At 36.8% G+C, this 17,419-nt stretch overlaps 2 protein-coding genes across 2 annotated transcripts; both read right to left on the reverse strand.

Annotated features, from left to right (window-relative positions):
- Positions 1 to 9,848: 9,848 nt before the first annotated feature.
- LOC101314902 (vesicle transport protein SFT2B-like) lies at positions 9,849 to 11,931 on the reverse strand. The gene is made up of 6 exons (XM_004309085.1): positions 11,824 to 11,931; positions 11,661 to 11,714; positions 11,012 to 11,085; positions 10,753 to 10,870; positions 10,317 to 10,375; positions 9,849 to 10,081 (listed from the first exon to the last, which is right to left on the reverse strand). Exons 1-6 carry the CDS (start codon positions 11,929 to 11,931, stop codon positions 10,003 to 10,005), a joined length of 492 nt encoding a protein of 163 aa, XP_004309133.1. The 3' UTR covers positions 9,849 to 10,002.
- Positions 11,932 to 12,520: 589 nt separating this feature from the next.
- Positions 12,521 to 17,193, reverse strand: LOC101309974. The gene is made up of 14 exons (XM_004307928.1): positions 17,002 to 17,193; positions 16,389 to 16,737; positions 16,248 to 16,291; positions 16,087 to 16,165; positions 15,885 to 16,001; positions 15,410 to 15,592; positions 15,227 to 15,313; positions 14,919 to 15,025; positions 14,736 to 14,823; positions 14,452 to 14,532; positions 14,290 to 14,366; positions 14,021 to 14,156; positions 13,488 to 13,550; positions 12,521 to 13,372 (listed from the first exon to the last, which is right to left on the reverse strand). The coding sequence occupies exons 2-14, from the start codon at positions 16,689 to 16,691 to the stop codon at positions 12,719 to 12,721; spliced, it is 2,019 nt and encodes a 672-aa protein (XP_004307976.1). The 5' UTR covers positions 16,692 to 16,737; positions 17,002 to 17,193; the 3' UTR covers positions 12,521 to 12,718.
- Between the last annotated feature and the right edge of the window lie 226 nt (positions 17,194 to 17,419).

Raw genomic sequence — 17,419 nt, forward strand, 5'->3', positions numbered from 1 at the left:
GAAAACCAACGTCATATACTTAGATGTCGTAATCATAAATATAATATCAGAGTATTTGAAACGCACAACTAGTGGGTACTAATGCTTCTGTAAAACTATAAAAACTAATAAAATTAAACATAGGTACGTAGTATACATAAGAAGTTTATGTAATCGTTGTCCTTTTAATTATACCACTAGCTTGAGCTAATCCAAATTTCAAAGTATAAAATATATACATTGCTTATACATTATTCAACGTATTTTGCATTCTCGCAATTTTAGGAAATAATTTGGTGTGTTTTGCTCCGACATATTCTCTAAACACTATCGGTATATTTACAACAATCTCTATCTTCTTAGAGTAATTGCAACAGCTTCCCTATATTCTTGGTTTTCTCAATTTTGAGAAAGATTTTGGTTGTTTTGCTTAACAGATTCCCTATAACTTTCTCCAAAATGAGGAATGTGAAGAGAGAGAAACCTAAATTCTCCATATTTGTAGCAGAGTCTATAATTTTATAAAAGGTCGGGATTTAAGGAATGATCATGAATTCCCTAAAATAGGGAAACTGTTTAAGTTGAAGAAGAAAAATAGCTCAAAGATTTGCCTTCTCTATAATAAGAAAATTATAAAGAAACTGTTAGAGGTGTTCTTTAGGAAAAAATTTAGGAAGACTTATGAAATTTGTAAGATAGCGAGTATGTTTGTTTAAGATGCTATCATTGGTACTCAGTAATTACTTGGTTAACAAGTCAATGCACTATATGTGAGAGAGAGAGAGAGAGAGAGCGCGCATTTTCAAAGGGTTGGCTAGGTGTCACATTAACCACCATGGCATATAGCAATAATTCATCCCAATAAGTCGATTGAGTGCAGTAAAGGAGAGAGTAGGGTATGGATGTAATGTTTTTGCCCACCCCACCTGTCTCCAAGGACCAGATGATGAAAATTAAGAACAAGTTAGGGCACCTTCCGAAAACAAAGATTATAAGGACTCCTCTGTATCAATCAATAAAGGGTAGAGAAGTACGGTTGCCCGACCGAAACGTAGCCTTCGTTGCTTTCATTGTGATCGAGATCGATGAACAAAACTGGAAAGAAAAAACGCATCTGCAACAACCACCGGTAAATGATAGAAACTACAGCAGTCAAGTCCTTCAGCTGGAAATTAAAACTGTTTGCTTTTTTCGTGATTGACAGATCGACACTTCGTCACTTATTATGATTTGTCTGCCATTCCTTTCCTTTCTCCTCTGCGATTCCTTTTTCGTTGTTTATTTTCTTTAAGGAAACAAAAACTCCAGAAACACGAGGCGGGATTCTGTGGTCACCTGGACACAGATCTCTGTTCTTGTTTGGTAGAAAAAGAAGAAGTCGTTGGATGCATGGAATGGAAGTAACTGTTCCAAGTCAAGCCTGACTTTCTTGTCCTCAGACACCTAACAGAACTGTGATTTTATATTTTTCGTAAAGATACGTATACGTACGGAGGATCTGAGTATACAAAACGAAAAATTACCCATTTTCCTACTCATCTTATTACATGCAGACTATAAGTTTTAGCTGCATGTAATTTGGGTTAGGACAAATTATACTGGATTACTTAAGTAATGTCTAGAGATTAGAGAAATTATACTGGATCATTTTCGTACAACTATTGATGTATGGCATGAGATTAGACATATCGATAAAGACCACGCAGTACATAATTAGGAACTGTCTTATACTTTGAAAATAAAATGATATTGATGTGATGAAGATCCAGATAAGAGTGCGTGGACGTCGTTTTTACCGACGGACTCATGCTCCTAATGAAACAAAATTTTACTAAACAATGACGGCATGCTTTGTGTACATCCACGTATTTTATGGCTAGGGATAAGAATCGTGACTAGATACAAATGGAATACCGGCCGGTTTCTTATTTCAAAGATTAAAAGGTTCCAATCAAATGACATATATAACAGAGATGTTAATTAACATCTTCACTCATAGTTCCTCGTGTATTAAACAAAAGCTATAAAAAAAAAAAAAATACTACGTATAGTTAGCTAGTTTAAAGCGTTTAACTTATAAAATGTTAAGTGAAACCACTTCTTCATTTTCCGCCACTCTAATCTGATGAACTTACGTCGACCAATTTACTAATCTACTTCAATCCATACATGGTCTTGAACTTCAATATATGGTTTGCTTAAATTTTTACTTGTATTAGCTAGGAACACGTACGCAAATTAACTTGATGGAGAGTGATCAATAAGCAATGTTTAATGACAATTAAACAGAGAGTAGAGGAATCTATATAAGCTTGGAAGATTCTCTCGGCTAATACCAAGCAACCATCTAGAGCTTTAGGACCCCATGATTTGTGACATACATAGATTGAAATACAAGGTGCGCAGCTACACGTGGTTTGATCAGCTGCTACGATTTTCCTTTTCTTGAGTTGATTTTCTTTATGGGATATGAAACTAGTCGGGGGATCGATTCTACTCTACATCGCAACATCGATATCAGTTTTGAAAATCTATGCTCGCATAATCAAAGTTTAATGCCCGGATACCTGTTTCCACAATCCACAGTACTGCCAGCATGATGAACACTTCGCATGGATTTGGATTTTAACACTTCAAATATGTTATGAGAATGAAATTACAACGTTTTGTTTCAATTCGCATGATTAGTATATATTCTGTCTCAAATCTCAATAATCGAAAGCACCTACCATGCGTCCAAAGAGTTTCGTATGTCAATTAAACTTCGTGAACTTCGTGAATGATCACCCTTTTCCTATTTCAACAGACATAACCTATTCCTCCATCTTTAATAATGCTACCTTTTTCAAACTTTTTCTGTGCATTTTTGCTTGATGGTATAAATTCCAGAACAATCATCATCTCCACATTCACGTGTTAAACGACTGAGGTTAACAAACTGGTAAATCTTACGATGTCTGCCACTTATTCTTCGTTTCTTATAAACAACCAGCTTTATTCCAACTCCAATTATTTGATCCATCTTTAATTTCTTTATTTCTGCCTTCTCATGAAAGATTCCAGATCCTCTTATTATGAGAATATACTATATTGTTGGCATGCGGTGCTCCAAGCAAAACTACATTATGAAAATCGAAGAGGATCTGATACTAACAGATTTCTCTGATTAGCAAAATCTATAAACAACAAATTAAGCCTCAGAGAGCACTTTATTGTTAACTTGTTTTTCTTTTCATAAAAAAATATGACATTTGCATGATAATATATATATTTATATGAATATAAGTTAAGGTCCTCTGTCGGTCTGCCATCATTTTTGGTGGTATATACACAAATTAAAAAAATTTGGTTGAACAATATGAGGCCGACAATGATGCCTTACCTACATTGGTTGGCAAATGATATATAGATATGATATATGGCTATGAGATCAAAAGGTTCATGTACATTACCAACAAAGTGTGCAATTATTTGAATAAAACTGATATTAGATATCCCATACTAGTCAAATCATTGTTTTCAGACTAAGAAATGCAACTAAGAAACACTTTCAGCTAGCTAGCACTGTAAAACTATTTTCTCTTGTATTTACATATTATATATTTATATAGTTTGATCACTGTTTAGTGTTTACTAATTAATTAATCAATGACAGTTTATGATGATGTGATCAATATACTACTAATTCACTGAAAATAATATCGTATATATAGCATTATTTAACAACTTGAATTTGACAATTAATTCAGTCCCGCCTACCACTAAATTACATAGAAAATAATTAAAGATGACATGATCGATTCTATGCGATTCCTTAAAATGTAGTTTACCTAGCATCGCTCGATCTCATACTTCTACTTCTTCGCGTGTAAATCTTTCAATGTCATGGCCGGTGTTGGTTCATTGTCATGTCCACCCCGAGCATAAACATACAGTACATACTTCTCGTCTAAGTTTTGATCAACTCACATAAACCCGAAGAGGGCAATTAAATACTGTGTAATTACCATCGCAATTTCAAAGTAAATATTTGGCAACATTAGATTTTAACTTTGAAGGCAAAGGAAATCCGAACCGAGCTCAAATGAGGGTTGGAACATGTCCGGACCAGAAGATACTCTGTCATCTTGCAATAAGGAAATTCGTTACATGTCTTTCATCGACGAATAAACAAACGCATGCGCAAGGGCAACACTAAGTAATAGAAACTCTCTCTCTCAGCATTTTTTGTAAGCTCCGCCCTGCTTAAACTAATATTCATGTCATCATGTTCAAGGCCAGGAGAGCAATTAGAACAAGAAAGAGTTGGATACCTCAATTAAAAACTACAATTGACCATAGCTTAGCACCAGTATTTTAATTTGCTAAAGCTAACAAACCATAGATGTAGATTAAAGTTAAAACTGAAATATCGTTGTTAATTGTGGTGCAAAAGTTGTATGCGGCACAACATGCATATTTTATCCCACAAATGACATATTTTGCCTAAGATTATGAGTCGAGAATTAAACTAATGGTTTTGGACTAATTCTTCATTTGGGGTAGTTTCCCTTTGAATAATAAGAAAAGAAAGAAGCTCTCTTGAACATGTTTATGAGTTGCTTGTTCACTAGTGGCATTGTGGCAAGGGATGCAAGTGGCATGGCCATCCTAACTAAATAAATACAAATGTAACAGACATCTCAATTATCAAGTTTTCTTTGAGGTCTACATGACTATATGAACGTCATGTTCCGAAAGTTGTATGAAACATTTCTATATATACCCTCGAGCAAATATGAAAGAATCAAAACCGACCTGTTTAAAATAGATATCAAATTAACTTTGTATGTTTCCTCGAGAATTTGGAAGCCACTTGTACGTTCATATACCTACCGATATAGAAAAGATTAACAGTGACATGACATTTCTGATTGGGAAATTCAGCAGCATACTTTAGAAGTCCCACATCACTTCGTTTGCATTTGCAATATGTTAGAGTGACGAGTAAAACATTCATTTCAATTAACTGCTTGATACTTATATAACCCGTATAAGTTTGGCTCAAAGGATAAAGAAAGATGCACCAATGTACAGAAGAGTGTAACACAATGTAACTACAATAATTAACGTATATTTTTTTAGAGATATAAAGCTCAATTTACTAGTAAAATGCTTATACAATACTACATTTGGCATGTGCATTTTGCGTATTTACTTTAGTCGTGTGTTATACCATTGCATCTTAAATGCAAAAGAACTCAACCGGCCCTATCATGATTTAATCAACAACGCATACTAAACTAACACTGTACCAATTTAGGTATGGTGGCTTATGAATCTATGATACTCAGTGGGTATGTCATAAATCACAAAATACGTAACTATTATAACAACATTATTCGCACCATTAATAAGTTTCATACAGTTCCTTTCAATAGCATGGTCGATGTCGACATAGGTGTTTGTTTTCGTCAAGTCTCAATGTCCCATTTGGAAAATGGTCCCGATGCCTTTAAATACCTCTATTTGAGGCAATATAACACCAAAGAAAGCACCCCGTATACATACTGTGCATAAAGTCCAGGTGACCAAAAACCAAACACAGAAACTCATCTCGTGCATCTGGTCGCATATACAGTCTCAAAACCAAGCTAGATATACGCTTAGATCTGTTGGCGTGCTCCTGTATTAAGACTTTTGAGACCTCGAGACTTACTTGTTTGATTTGATAACTCGTACTCTATAATTGAATCAGATCCCATGTCACTTCCACCACGGTTATCAACGACCTCCATTATCATCCATTATATATTATTAGCTAGACGCAGAAAGTGATCACAGATGCGGCCAATCGAAGTAGTAGTTGCATTCGTTTTTGTATTCTTCATAAAATTTCCAGCTGGGTAGAGTCGACATCATCAGAGTCAGCTTTGCATGCGAATTCGAAACCTGCTGGTGGTGTGTAAGAGTGAGACTGCAGCAAACTGTGTCTGGGTTTTAGGAAGTCTAAGATCCTCGAAACCGGTCGAACCCGGTTTTGTATAAACCACCCTACGTTAGGGTTAGGGTTTTTCGGATTTGTTTAATTATATTTTAATTATTTTAAGCATTGAAATTAGTTAAGATTGAGTAAAATAATACGAGTGGCCGTTTGAGTAGGTTGAGGAGCCAATCGTCTACATTACTCCTTCGCAGATTCCAAGAGTCAATGGTTCAAAGAGCCACTCACTGTTTGCCACGTAAGTGATTGCTACTGTGTGGTTTCGAGATTCGGTTAGGGTTTTTGGTACCAACCACGCGCGAGTGATGTGGGTTTGGGTCAGTGGACCAGTTAGCTCGGAGCTATTGTTTAAAGTACTTGAGCTTTTTCAGATTATGTTTGTCACGCGCGTAGGGGGGAGCGTGGTTGTGGGTTTTCGGATCCGAGGGCTTCGTTATGCTAACCAACAAAACTAACCAGCAAATTAGAGGAATACAATTAGCAATTTTGTTAATCTTTTGTTAAAGCCTAACAAGACAATTTGTCTATTAATACTCTTTATATTTTAAGTTTGTACTCACAAATTTTCCAAACATGTGACATGTCACGCATTAGAGTCGTGCAGAATTGTTGTTTCTGTATAGGTTTAGTATAATATAAAAAGGAATCATATAAAATATTCATAATAATTATACGTATATTCGTGTTAATTTGGTAGAGGAAAAGGAATCATATATAGTAATCATAATACATTTTGAACTATAAACAATGTTGGATGATGTTGTGGTGGTAACTTTGATATCATTGCATGCCTACATCAATTTCATTCACGGAAAACATTATGAAGTATCCTTGTTGACCTGTGGTTATTCGGTAGCACTGAAAGACTTCTAAAGCGTTATAAGCGTGCATGAAAAAAAAGATTAATTATGATTAGCAGAAAGAAAATAGGTTAGTTCATATGTCATATCCATTTAGCTTTGTGTAATTAACCTTTTAGTTGGCTAATATTTTGTTTTTCCTTATGGCATAGTTCTATGAAAAGTTTATATATACATACAAACGATGGAGAAGTGTCAACTTGGTAAGCAAGTCATTGACATCATGAAAGGAACAATGATAGAACTTAGATGAATTCGGACCATTTATTTGGTTTCTATCTAGCTAGCTGGGTCCAATCAAGCTTCCCTCTTCATTGTTTTGCATCTTTGTTATTGTCTGGTCAAATAGTTGGTTGTATTCGACAGTGCTTTCAAGACGAAATAACAACTGATATGTCTCTTTCGAGATTGGTATGGTCAAAAGTGAAAGAGCATTTGCCATTACCAAAGGGAAATGCTCCCCTACTGATACCAAATCCGAGACAATCACACTCCAGCTAACTTAATTACCTGGTCTAAATTGTTTTGGAATAAGATAAAATGTTTCATCTTAAACTTTCCTCTAGTCTAAATCAGCTTATATTGTTAAATTCATGTTTCTATACTTGATCGTATAGACGTCACTAAGACGCCAATAATACGTTTTATAAATTTTAATCTTGTTATTGTACTAGTGACTGGGTGAACGAGACTGAGTAGAGGGTTGTAGTAGGTATTAGTATCCAGGGCTGGTGGCTCATGGCTCCAGTAGGGCAGATGATGGTCGTTTTTTTTTTTGGGGTTTAAAGATGGTGGTAGCTAGGTTGGTTACTGGCGGTTGATATGAGTGGGTTGGTGGATGAAAACTGATGATCAGTACGTATGATGGAGTGTGTAGCTAACCCAATGGTTTCTTCCTCTTAATGATGATTAAACATTACGAGTACAGAGAATTAAGGTCTTAATCATGAATCATCAATACAGATATTCAACTATGATCACCAACCCCCTGATTAACCTACCCCCGTTTTATCATCACTTGCTCTACAAATTTCACTTTGGATCTTGATTTGAAGTTTCCCAGCTACACTTGCTTCTAGCTTTAGATCATCAGTCGACGAAAGCAACTCGAATTTCCTCTCTATAATTATAAAATGTTCCTTCATCATCAACAAAAAAAAGAAGGTTAAAAGAATCTAGAAAATGAGGTTGTTGGAGGCTTTGGATCATACATGTGTTGTTAATGATTATAAATCATTGATCATGGACTTCACATTATCAGCGTTAGCTTACACACTTGGCCCCAAATTCTTGCCATAATGATGAAAAGATTCAAAGAAGAGGGCCGGGACCGAGACAAGAACAGGGCATGCCATATCACAAACCCTAAACCAATACAATTTCTCAAGCTGGCTTAATCTTGTTAATCAGTTTATTACAAAGCTCTCAGAATCGGAGTAATTAAGTAAGCAATAAACAAGTGTATTATCAATAATACAAGTCTTGATTGATGTCACACTGCTACCTAGCTCGATCGGTCCATATCGATCTGATGGAATAGTTTTATCAGATTTTTTTCCAAGAAAGAAGAAACATTGCCATTACTGCTGAGGTGGACGATGATGTTCATAGAAAGGAAAGCTCCATATATCAGTTGGAAAATGAGCGTCGGCACTCGGCAGTTAAGTATACAATCTTGTAGGTGGTAGGTGCATGGCGGTAGGTAGCTAGCTGCAGACTCTTATTAAGGTAGCTGGTTATGTATGTTGTGAATGCAGCAAGCATCACATGCTTTTGCGATCGATGTTGAGTTCTCATCTACTGTCTTGTACATTTCAGGCATTATTGTGTTGCGGTTGTGCCCCTTGTGGGGGAGAGCGGCGTGAAATGACGTCGCTTCACATTTTTGGTTGTCGAAACCATGAGGAATGTACATCGGGTAAAGAATGCCTGGTCTTGATGATATACTTGGCCCTTCCAATATCACAGCTTGTAAATTGGAGTGGGAGCATTGATCAAACTGTGCTACTAGTTTTAATTCTTCAGTTGTAGTGGTTTTGATTCTTAAATGGCACCAAAGCAACCAATTTATCTTTCAATTCTGCATTTCAAAACACTCATAACAAACAGCATTTGTGGTAGTTTCTTTGGTTGGATCGAAAAAAGAAAACATTAGATCTTTGTGTGTGTGAGTGCGAACATGCATCATTCAGCTGGCCTTTGATCAGATGAGATTGATGTGGTTGCTGTTTGAGAGCTACAAGGATCGGCGTCCATGTCCTCTGTTAAGAGCTATATTCTTTGTTACATATAGCACTCACTAACATATAATACTGGAACAATCAAAGAGTGTGTTTTGCATGCCACAAAAGTGAAGTAAAGGACTTGATTAACAGAAGAAAAGAGGAGGATGAGGAAGTTAATTACTAATGGATGGAGTTGAGGCACAAAGCAACCAAGCAGAATGGGGGAAAAGGTGTGAGAGGGGAATGTATTGGATGCTCTCGCGTATAACAAACCCGATTTTTTTATTTCCTAGATTGACAAAGCCAAACGCAATGAAGTCAGAACCATGGGATTACCATCATCATCCTCTTCTAATCGGCAGTCATGTATTTCGAGAGCAAGACAAAATGAAAACATGACATTAAAATGGTTACCATCCTTCAAGTCCAGGACTAAAGCCTTGCATTAGAAGAGAAAAGGCTGTGTGGCTTAAGGAAGTCATCTCTGTCCAAATTGTCCGTGAAGCCAAAGAAGAAAACTGGAAAGTTGGGGATTGTTTCTCTAAGTTTCTCCCCCAATTCCTCTAATAACAAAGTTGTTTATACCTTCCGAGCATCAGAAGTTAATCGCTAGATTCAAAATCAAAATCTTGAATGTCGATGACTGTTGTGGGAAATGGTGATGCTTCACAACACCAAGGAACTGCATGAAGGCTTTCAAATTCAAACCAAAAGAAAAGGAGAATTAGGTAAGCCAAGTGTTATGAGTTATGACAGAGGAACCTAATATCCTGGTGTATTGCAGAGATGACTCAAAGATGTCACAAATCACACATTTACATGCTCCAGTAGCAATCACAAACACAACATAACTCTGCTCAAATATTGAAAACTCAACTAATAAGGGTTTAGAGTAGTAAACCGCATCACAAAAAATCAACACTAAAACACGCCAAACTGTTCTGAATTGTACCAACTAAAGCTCCGTGTCGCATAAACGAATCATCAATTGTGACACCATACTTCGAGCAAAAGGAATATAACTCAGACTGTACCTGAAACAAGGTTGCAGACTGTATAAGTTGGATGAACAGAAATTGAGACATGTTACAAGGTTGACGACATAGGCTACTGGAGAAATTTCCCAGATGGGTGTCAGTGGTTAAGCTAGCAACCACGCCAGAGTGCCAGACAGTACAGCTCTAAAATATTAGCAGATTTTATTTGGATGTTGACACTGAACTTTAATAATGTGAGAAAGGTGAAATGTGAACAGGAGTTGAAGCTTACCAAATAAGGGCGCAGAGCTCACATATCATTGCAATTAGTGTCAAAACTTTGCTTTGAATCTGCACGATGAAAAAGACAGAAAATAGAGGAATCAACCATAATGTACAGTGCTGATATCACTATGTTGAACTAGTCCTCAATGTCTCAAATTTTTAGCCTATCGAGAATTATTATGACGGTAAAATACATGCTGATGCTCTACTCTCAGGACTTGGGACTGCGGTTTTAAGATCAATCAGACCAAAAGTACTTAAACCTTTTTTTTTATCAATCTTGTAGCATTTGAGGGATAATATGAGATTGTAGGTTTAATCTAGATGGTATTTAACAATAGAATCACCCTCCTTCGTTCCACCATAGATTACTGAGAATCCAAGACATTACAGCTTTAATTCAAATGTATCTTTTCTATTAAAGAAATAGGATTCATACTAACCAAGAGAGCACAGATGAGTGCTAGAACAACACAACCAAGGTAAATAGCTGTGGCATAGATTCGGACCGTGTCAAACATCATTCTCATTTGTTGGGCAGGGCCAAAGAGGAAAGCTGTACTGGCAAACAGGAATACAGGTTAGCATCAGTTTAAATGAACCAGAGACACTTACATAACAAGAAAGACTGGAAATAATGCAACAGGAACTAATATATGTGGTTCAAGTATATAATGTTGAAAACTCGACCTCGGGACATACCTTCCTACCGCCAACAAATTGCCAAAGGTAAACAAAATGGCAAATTTGATGGGTTTGGCAAAGACGATCATCGACTGCCAAAGAAGTAAAAGTTATAAAGAAACCCTGAAACAAAAGATCATACAAATATCTGTATAAATCCTCTAAACAAAAAAGAACTTGTCTTCACCATAAATATGCTACAACTATATCATCAAAGGTAAAGAGAAGGTTTCCCTCAGACACAATAGAAGCAGCAAAAACTCAAAGAGTATGATAAGATAAAACTCTCTGAGACCTCAAAGTTAGAAATCACATAATTCCGTGGTCATTCATCAATACAGCTCTCTTCTTAACAGAAAGCTCATTCAAGAGTTTGCTATTATTCCTTTCAGAAAAGATTAATCCTTTATTAATTAAACCATGAACTAAAGGCCACCATTGTGAATGGTATCATAAACAATCACATATCAGAAAACTAATGATCCAATTTTGGAAAACTCCATCTTCTTCCGACTGTAGCTCTCCCACTATAAAAGGGAGAGTCCTACTTTCCTCAACTTTATACTATTACAAATGGAATAACACATATACAAAGCTCAATTCAGTAAGATTCATAAGAAAAAAGAAAATAAAAACTAAATCTTTTGAGGTTGAAGAAATGTCATACCAGGAACATACAAGCCATCCCAACCAGGAAACAACCTCCAAAAGCATACATTCTCTGAACAAGTCAAAAACCCAGAAACCCATCAACCATCTGAAGCTAAAAACAACAAGAATATACAAAACAATTGAAAAATGAAACCTTTTAACTTTGCAGAGAAACCAACCTGAGTAGCAGACAGAGAACACAAGCCTTCGGATTCTTCATCAAAGAAACCCTCTTCACCCTGCTCTTCGTTGTTCCCAAGCATAGATTGGTTCAGCTTTCCCCACATTTTTCACAAATCAGACGATCTTTTTCTCGTTCTCTGATCTCTGCAGTTAGCTTTGATCAGTTTTACAGACTAGAGCAAAAGAATAAGAATATTCAGTCTTTTATAGTTTTATCTTGAATTTCTTTTGGTTGCCCACGTCATAATTTAGTTTTATCAATAAATATCGTAATAAACTAATAATAAGAAAGAAAAACCACCTAGTTGGATGTGCTCCTCAATCTAGGTTGTCAAAAATGGTAAGAGAAGAGGCTGCAATGCCCTGTTGACTATCCGGGCCCCAGTGACAACATATTTGTTCATCATCGATGGGTGACATATACATCTCTACTATTATAAAGTCGAACACTCAATGGCAAGACGTAGAGGCTAATTTGAGATTGGATCTGCCAGTTCAAAATTGAGCCAAATTAGTTGATCAATGCACCAAGCATTTACAACATTGCTTACATCTCATTTGTCACTTTTTCTATTTTGCCGAACAAAAGGAAAAGAGTCGATTTCATTTGTAAAGGGTGTTGTTTCTTTACATTTTGCGTCGTGCGGTCATGTAACAAAGGATTTGGTTGTGGATGTAAGAAAGAGAGTTTGGAGATGACTATCTGTCTATTTGTTGTAATATGAAAATGTGTATATGTTGGTACAAGAATGGAGAAGTCGGGTGTTAAAAAGTGGCTTCTCAATACTGATCACTACACATACAAAGGAGAGAACTAATATTATGAACAAATGCTATCTAAAGATTTCACTGAAACAAGACCATGCAGTGAGGCAACATCTGGAACAATTGTTATTTACATTTTTCATCAAAACAAGATCTTGTAAATAAGAGGGCAGAACCATTTACCCCGCGAATGACTAACAGCCTCGAGTCCACATATGTTCCACACACAAGCTTTGACAAATCGAACATCTCAGTTGGGACTTGTGTCCGAACCTCTTGAAGTACATTTCTTGCACTATCAACATTTGTGCTCAACGGATGACCAAGGCTCATTGTTACATTATCAATCTCGCTTGAAATGAGCTTGGCCACTGGAAGGCTTGACGGAAACTCCTTGAATGGTGCTTTCCTCCATTTTCTACCTGTTAATTTCTGAGGAAAAGCATTGTGATTTTTTGATGGACCAAAGGATAATGTTCCTGTGGTGTTTTCTTCTTCCTTCAGATATAACCGCCTCCCAGCCTTTAATTTGAATATAGAGTTCACTTGAAGCTTGCCATCTACACCAGTCTTGTCATGGGGCCAATTCTGACCTACCATGACTCTAAATCCAATGTCGGAGGTAAATGACAGGCTAGTGTTCAACTTCGATACTCTTGAAACTGTTAGGTGCACATTACCAATAAGGACTCGTTCAAGAGGTTGCCTAAAGGTCAAGCCAATGTGTCTCCCAGTAGAGTACAATATGCGCCACTTTCCTGGCAGTAACTCCAGCCAGTTCTGAGTGTTCAAAACAGATAAGAAAAAAGCATAGCATGAGCTTCGACAAGGTATTACAATTGATTAAGGCATATAAAAGTGAACAGAGATACATGAAAAACAATCAAGACATTACCTTTGGCCTTGAATGAGGATTCAGCATCTCCATCAGCTCAATGAAGTGGGAAAGTCTGTTACGCTGAAACATGCAATTTTACACAGAAGTCAGTGCATCTTGCAAGTACCAACTTTCTGCATTCGTTTTACTTGAGATAATACAATGTCCTGAGTACAAAATAGAGAAAAATTACGGATACAGAGCACTATTGAGGACATTGAATGAACAAATTACACTATTAGAGGAGTGTTCTATCTACTGTACTTCAGTTTTAAAGGAACTTGCACAATAGGATCAGGCAGTGGATGTTAGTAACTGGAAAAAAGTATGCCTAGATAAGTACCCTTAATTTGGGTGATTTTACATATCCTTTCAGGTACTGTTATTGTAAAAAGCTAGAAATGAGACAAAGTGACAGGTAAATTTAGTTCCTTCTAACTTCATTTTGGTAAATTATATGATAAGATGAGAGATGATCCAACTACTCATATGTCATAATAAAGAATTTATCATAGCACATAAAAGAAGAAAAAGTTCAGTTATCCATGTACCTGAGGCTGGCCATAGATGTACTCTTCTGAGATTCGCAATGCAGTTGAACCAAGACCCCATCTGATGATATCTATGGATGGGACTACCCGCCATCGAGGTCCACATAGAAATGGATGTGTAAGGGCATCTAAGCAACTGTGAAGCATTTTTGAAAAGTTTATATCTAGGATTAGTAATATAAATCTATGGGAAATATAAAATAAAAACCAATCTATCTTATAAATCCATTTAAGACCAGATCCCTCTTCACGTATCAAGAATAATATACCTTATTCTTTTGGAAGGTTTTGTTGCTAACAACAACGATAAAAGGTGCCACCCTGCACCCCAGTTCCTATCAAGTATCTGCAAGGCATAATAAACCAATACTTTCACATAAATGTGTAAGGGTCTGGAAATCGGAAATTTGCAATGAAGGTACAGTAATTACTTGAAGTCCAGCATTGCCAGATGAGGAATTCCTATGGAGGATTTGCAATAAAAATTCACGCAAACATGAAGGATCATTTCCCTGAACTTGCACATTTATCAAAAACAGTGTTAGATTATACAAAGTTCATATTGTCTCACAAGAACACAGAAATCTAGTAAATAGAGTCTATGATGAATTCACATATATTTTACATAATCATTTAGCATGGTATGTTCGCTTCAAGGCCCAGGAATCATATAATCAAAAGGCTCAAACTAAACATAAAACTTGGCTTTCAATACCTTTGTGAGAAATGACTTGAATTTTGAGAATATTGAGGGGTCCATGAGTTCCTGCAACACCATTTTTGCCATCATGAATCCAAGACATCTGTGAAACATGGATGAAGCAAACTACACATTCAGATCAGGTAGACGTTTCATGGAATTTTTCTTAAATATCTTTTTGTCATCTCCAAACTATACCTCATATCAAATGCAATCATCATTTGTCGCCTGTCCATGTTAGCATCCATTGTGCCACCATTTGGACTATCCTCATAAAAGTCTGCAGTATTTCCTAATATTCCTACCTGAGTAAATCATATTCTATTAGATATCATGTTATAGGTCAAACAACTCATGCAATTATTTCTATTAGTGATGAATTTGCAATTGGCATAAATCCAGATCCTGATGTTTCATGGGCATGGAATATGCAGTAGACAAGTGGCACAAATGTAAGGACTACTGACATCTTGAAATCTGGTTCTGAACAGGAAAATGGGGCTTACTTTAATGTGTCTATCCACTGGGCTTATGTGCACATTTTCCAGCCTCAACTCTGTATGGGCAAGTCCATGGCTGTGTAAGTAATTAACCTGAATAGAAAAAGAAGTAGAAAAATCAACATCCATAGATTTATCGAAGGATAATCCTATGCAAAGAAAGATACTCTAATTAAGAATGATACATACTCCAATCAAGAGATCTCTCATTAATAATCTAATCATCCGCAGTTGCCGAGAAACTGCAGGTCCCCCAACTGTGTCGTCTCCCACCTTTCTAACAGATTCCTTGTCCAATGCAAGAGTAGCCTCCAAGGTTGGAAGCCAATCTGATTGTTGAAGCCAATGTCTTAAAGAAAAACTACCATGATACTGCACCCAAATCAATAAATATATATCTTAGTTCTCTCTTTAATCAACATTAAATCAGTCAGTGGCATCAGGGAAGAACAAACAACAAATGAAAAAAAGATTGGAAGACAATCTGTCCCCAAAATACATACTTCCATTGTAAAAGACTATTTATCCACTATAGAAGTAGATTGGACATAAACCTTTCAATCTTCAATGTGATCTTGCTGAGACTTGAGAGTGCGATGCATCTCAAGTATGACACTAAATTACTGGCATTAAGGAAATCCATGTTACATGGAAAGGGACATACCCCGTGGACCAAAGTGAATGAGCCGCGACCACTACTTGTAGCTGAAGAAATATAACCATGAACTTGCATCGAGTAAGAATGGTACAAAAGCCTACGGCGAACTAACTTCTTTAATACCTAGAGCCATAAGAAACAGTGATGTTAGAATCAGATGAAACCTTGAACGACGTTAGTAAAAAAGGTTTTGATACGGTGTACACACCTCTATTGCACGTCTACCCCTACGCTGAGCTCGGACACTAGTAAGACGTCGAAGAACAACTTGTGTGCTATACAAAGGACTGCAATTTCATGAACAAGTCAGCAAGCTTGATCTGGTACTAACATGTCAACATCAAAAGTTCAAAACAAAAGTGAACTGACCTAATTGTATCACTCACTATAGCTTCGTAAACTACTTCACCTGCCTACAACAACAAAACTCAGACCAATTAGGCCTCCCGAAATTCATCACATGACAGGAATAACATTACCAAATTTAACCAATGTAAAATTTCTTCATACCTTTCCACCAAGGCCAACACTAACACGGTCGAGAACCTTGAAATCAGACATCTTAAACTTTATGACATGACCTGATTCTTCCTCCAAAGGCACTGCTGAGTCCCTCCCAACATTTTCCTCAAACTTCAGTGACGACGATGAACACCGCAGTACTCCCAAACCTGGCCTCCTCTTCCATTCAGCTGTCTTCCCAACCGCACGCATCAAACTCGGTCTGATCAGCCTTGTCGACAAACTCCCCCCAGCACAAACAGCTTCAAAACTCTCAAAACCCGGACTCAAACCAATCCCACATAGTGCCATTGATAGCTGCTCCAAACTCTAAAACAGTAAAAAGCCTAAACACCACCTAGCAAGAAAATTGACAATGTCAAAACTCAAAACCTTCTCACTCAAGCATTACAATCAATCCAAAAGTTCATTACTTTCTAATTCCCCATCATCAAATACACTACTTTCACCTCAAATCAAACTCAAAATCAATCCTTTCTTGTTCAATTTCCTATTAACCAATCTAAACTCTATCAAACAATCATTAAAAAAAACAGAAATTTACCATGAAATGAAATAAGTAGAAACTCCACAAAACAACCAAAAAGTTAAAATCTTTCACCTGGGTTTTCCCTTCCGGCGAACTTTCCGGCAAATTAACACTTCAGAGATTGGTGGGTTTGAAATGCTCAATTTGAAAATGAGAGGCAGAGAAGACGACTATGTATATAGACATGTTTGTGAACATGAGACGCAGGAGAAGAAGCGCCAAGCGTGCAATTGTTGCGTGTAAGAAAATGGCATGAGTGCTTTGGCATGGGTTTGTCTCACGTCTACGTCTGCCGTCTGCAAATATCTACATTCTAATGTGTACTTGTAATGAAACATGATCAGGACCGTTGTTGAAGGGTGGGAATGGTGAAGCGACGGTTGTGATGTGGTTCGATGGAATCAGATTGGTGTTGGGTTCTGTTTCTGGAAGCGGTGGTGACTAAGATGTTCTTGTTTGTGGATGATTGCAAAGCTTAAACGGGTTAGTT

The sequence above is a fragment of the Fragaria vesca genome, linkage group LG7, assembly GCF_000184155.1.
Source record: "Fragaria vesca subsp. vesca linkage group LG7, FraVesHawaii_1.0, whole genome shotgun sequence".
NCBI lineage: Eukaryota > Viridiplantae > Streptophyta > Magnoliopsida > Rosales > Rosaceae > Fragaria > Fragaria vesca.

Coding starts and splice junctions, on each gene's coding strand:
- LOC101309974 (XM_004307928.1), bottom strand. CDS start 16,691: ATGGCACTATGTGGGATTGGTTTGAGTCCGGGTTTTGAGAGTTTTGAA. Junction 15,026..15,226: donor CAGTGGATAGACACATTAAA/GTAAGCCCCATT, acceptor TGATTTACTCAG/GTAGGAATATTAGGAAATAC. Junction 14,533..14,735: donor TCAAGTCATTTCTCACAAAG/GTATTGAAAGCC, acceptor GTGCAAGTTCAG/GGAAATGATCCTTCATGTTT.
- LOC101314902 (XM_004309085.1), bottom strand. CDS start 11,931: ATGTGGGGAAAGCTGAACCAATCTATGCTTGGGAACAACGAAGAGCAG. Junction 10,376..10,752: donor CACTCATCTGTGCTCTCTTG/GTTAGTATGAAT, acceptor TTCATCGTGCAG/ATTCAAAGCAAAGTTTTGAC. Junction 10,082..10,316: donor GAGCTCTGCGCCCTTATTTG/GTAAGCTTCAAC, acceptor ACCTTGTTTCAG/GTACAGTCTGAGTTATATTC.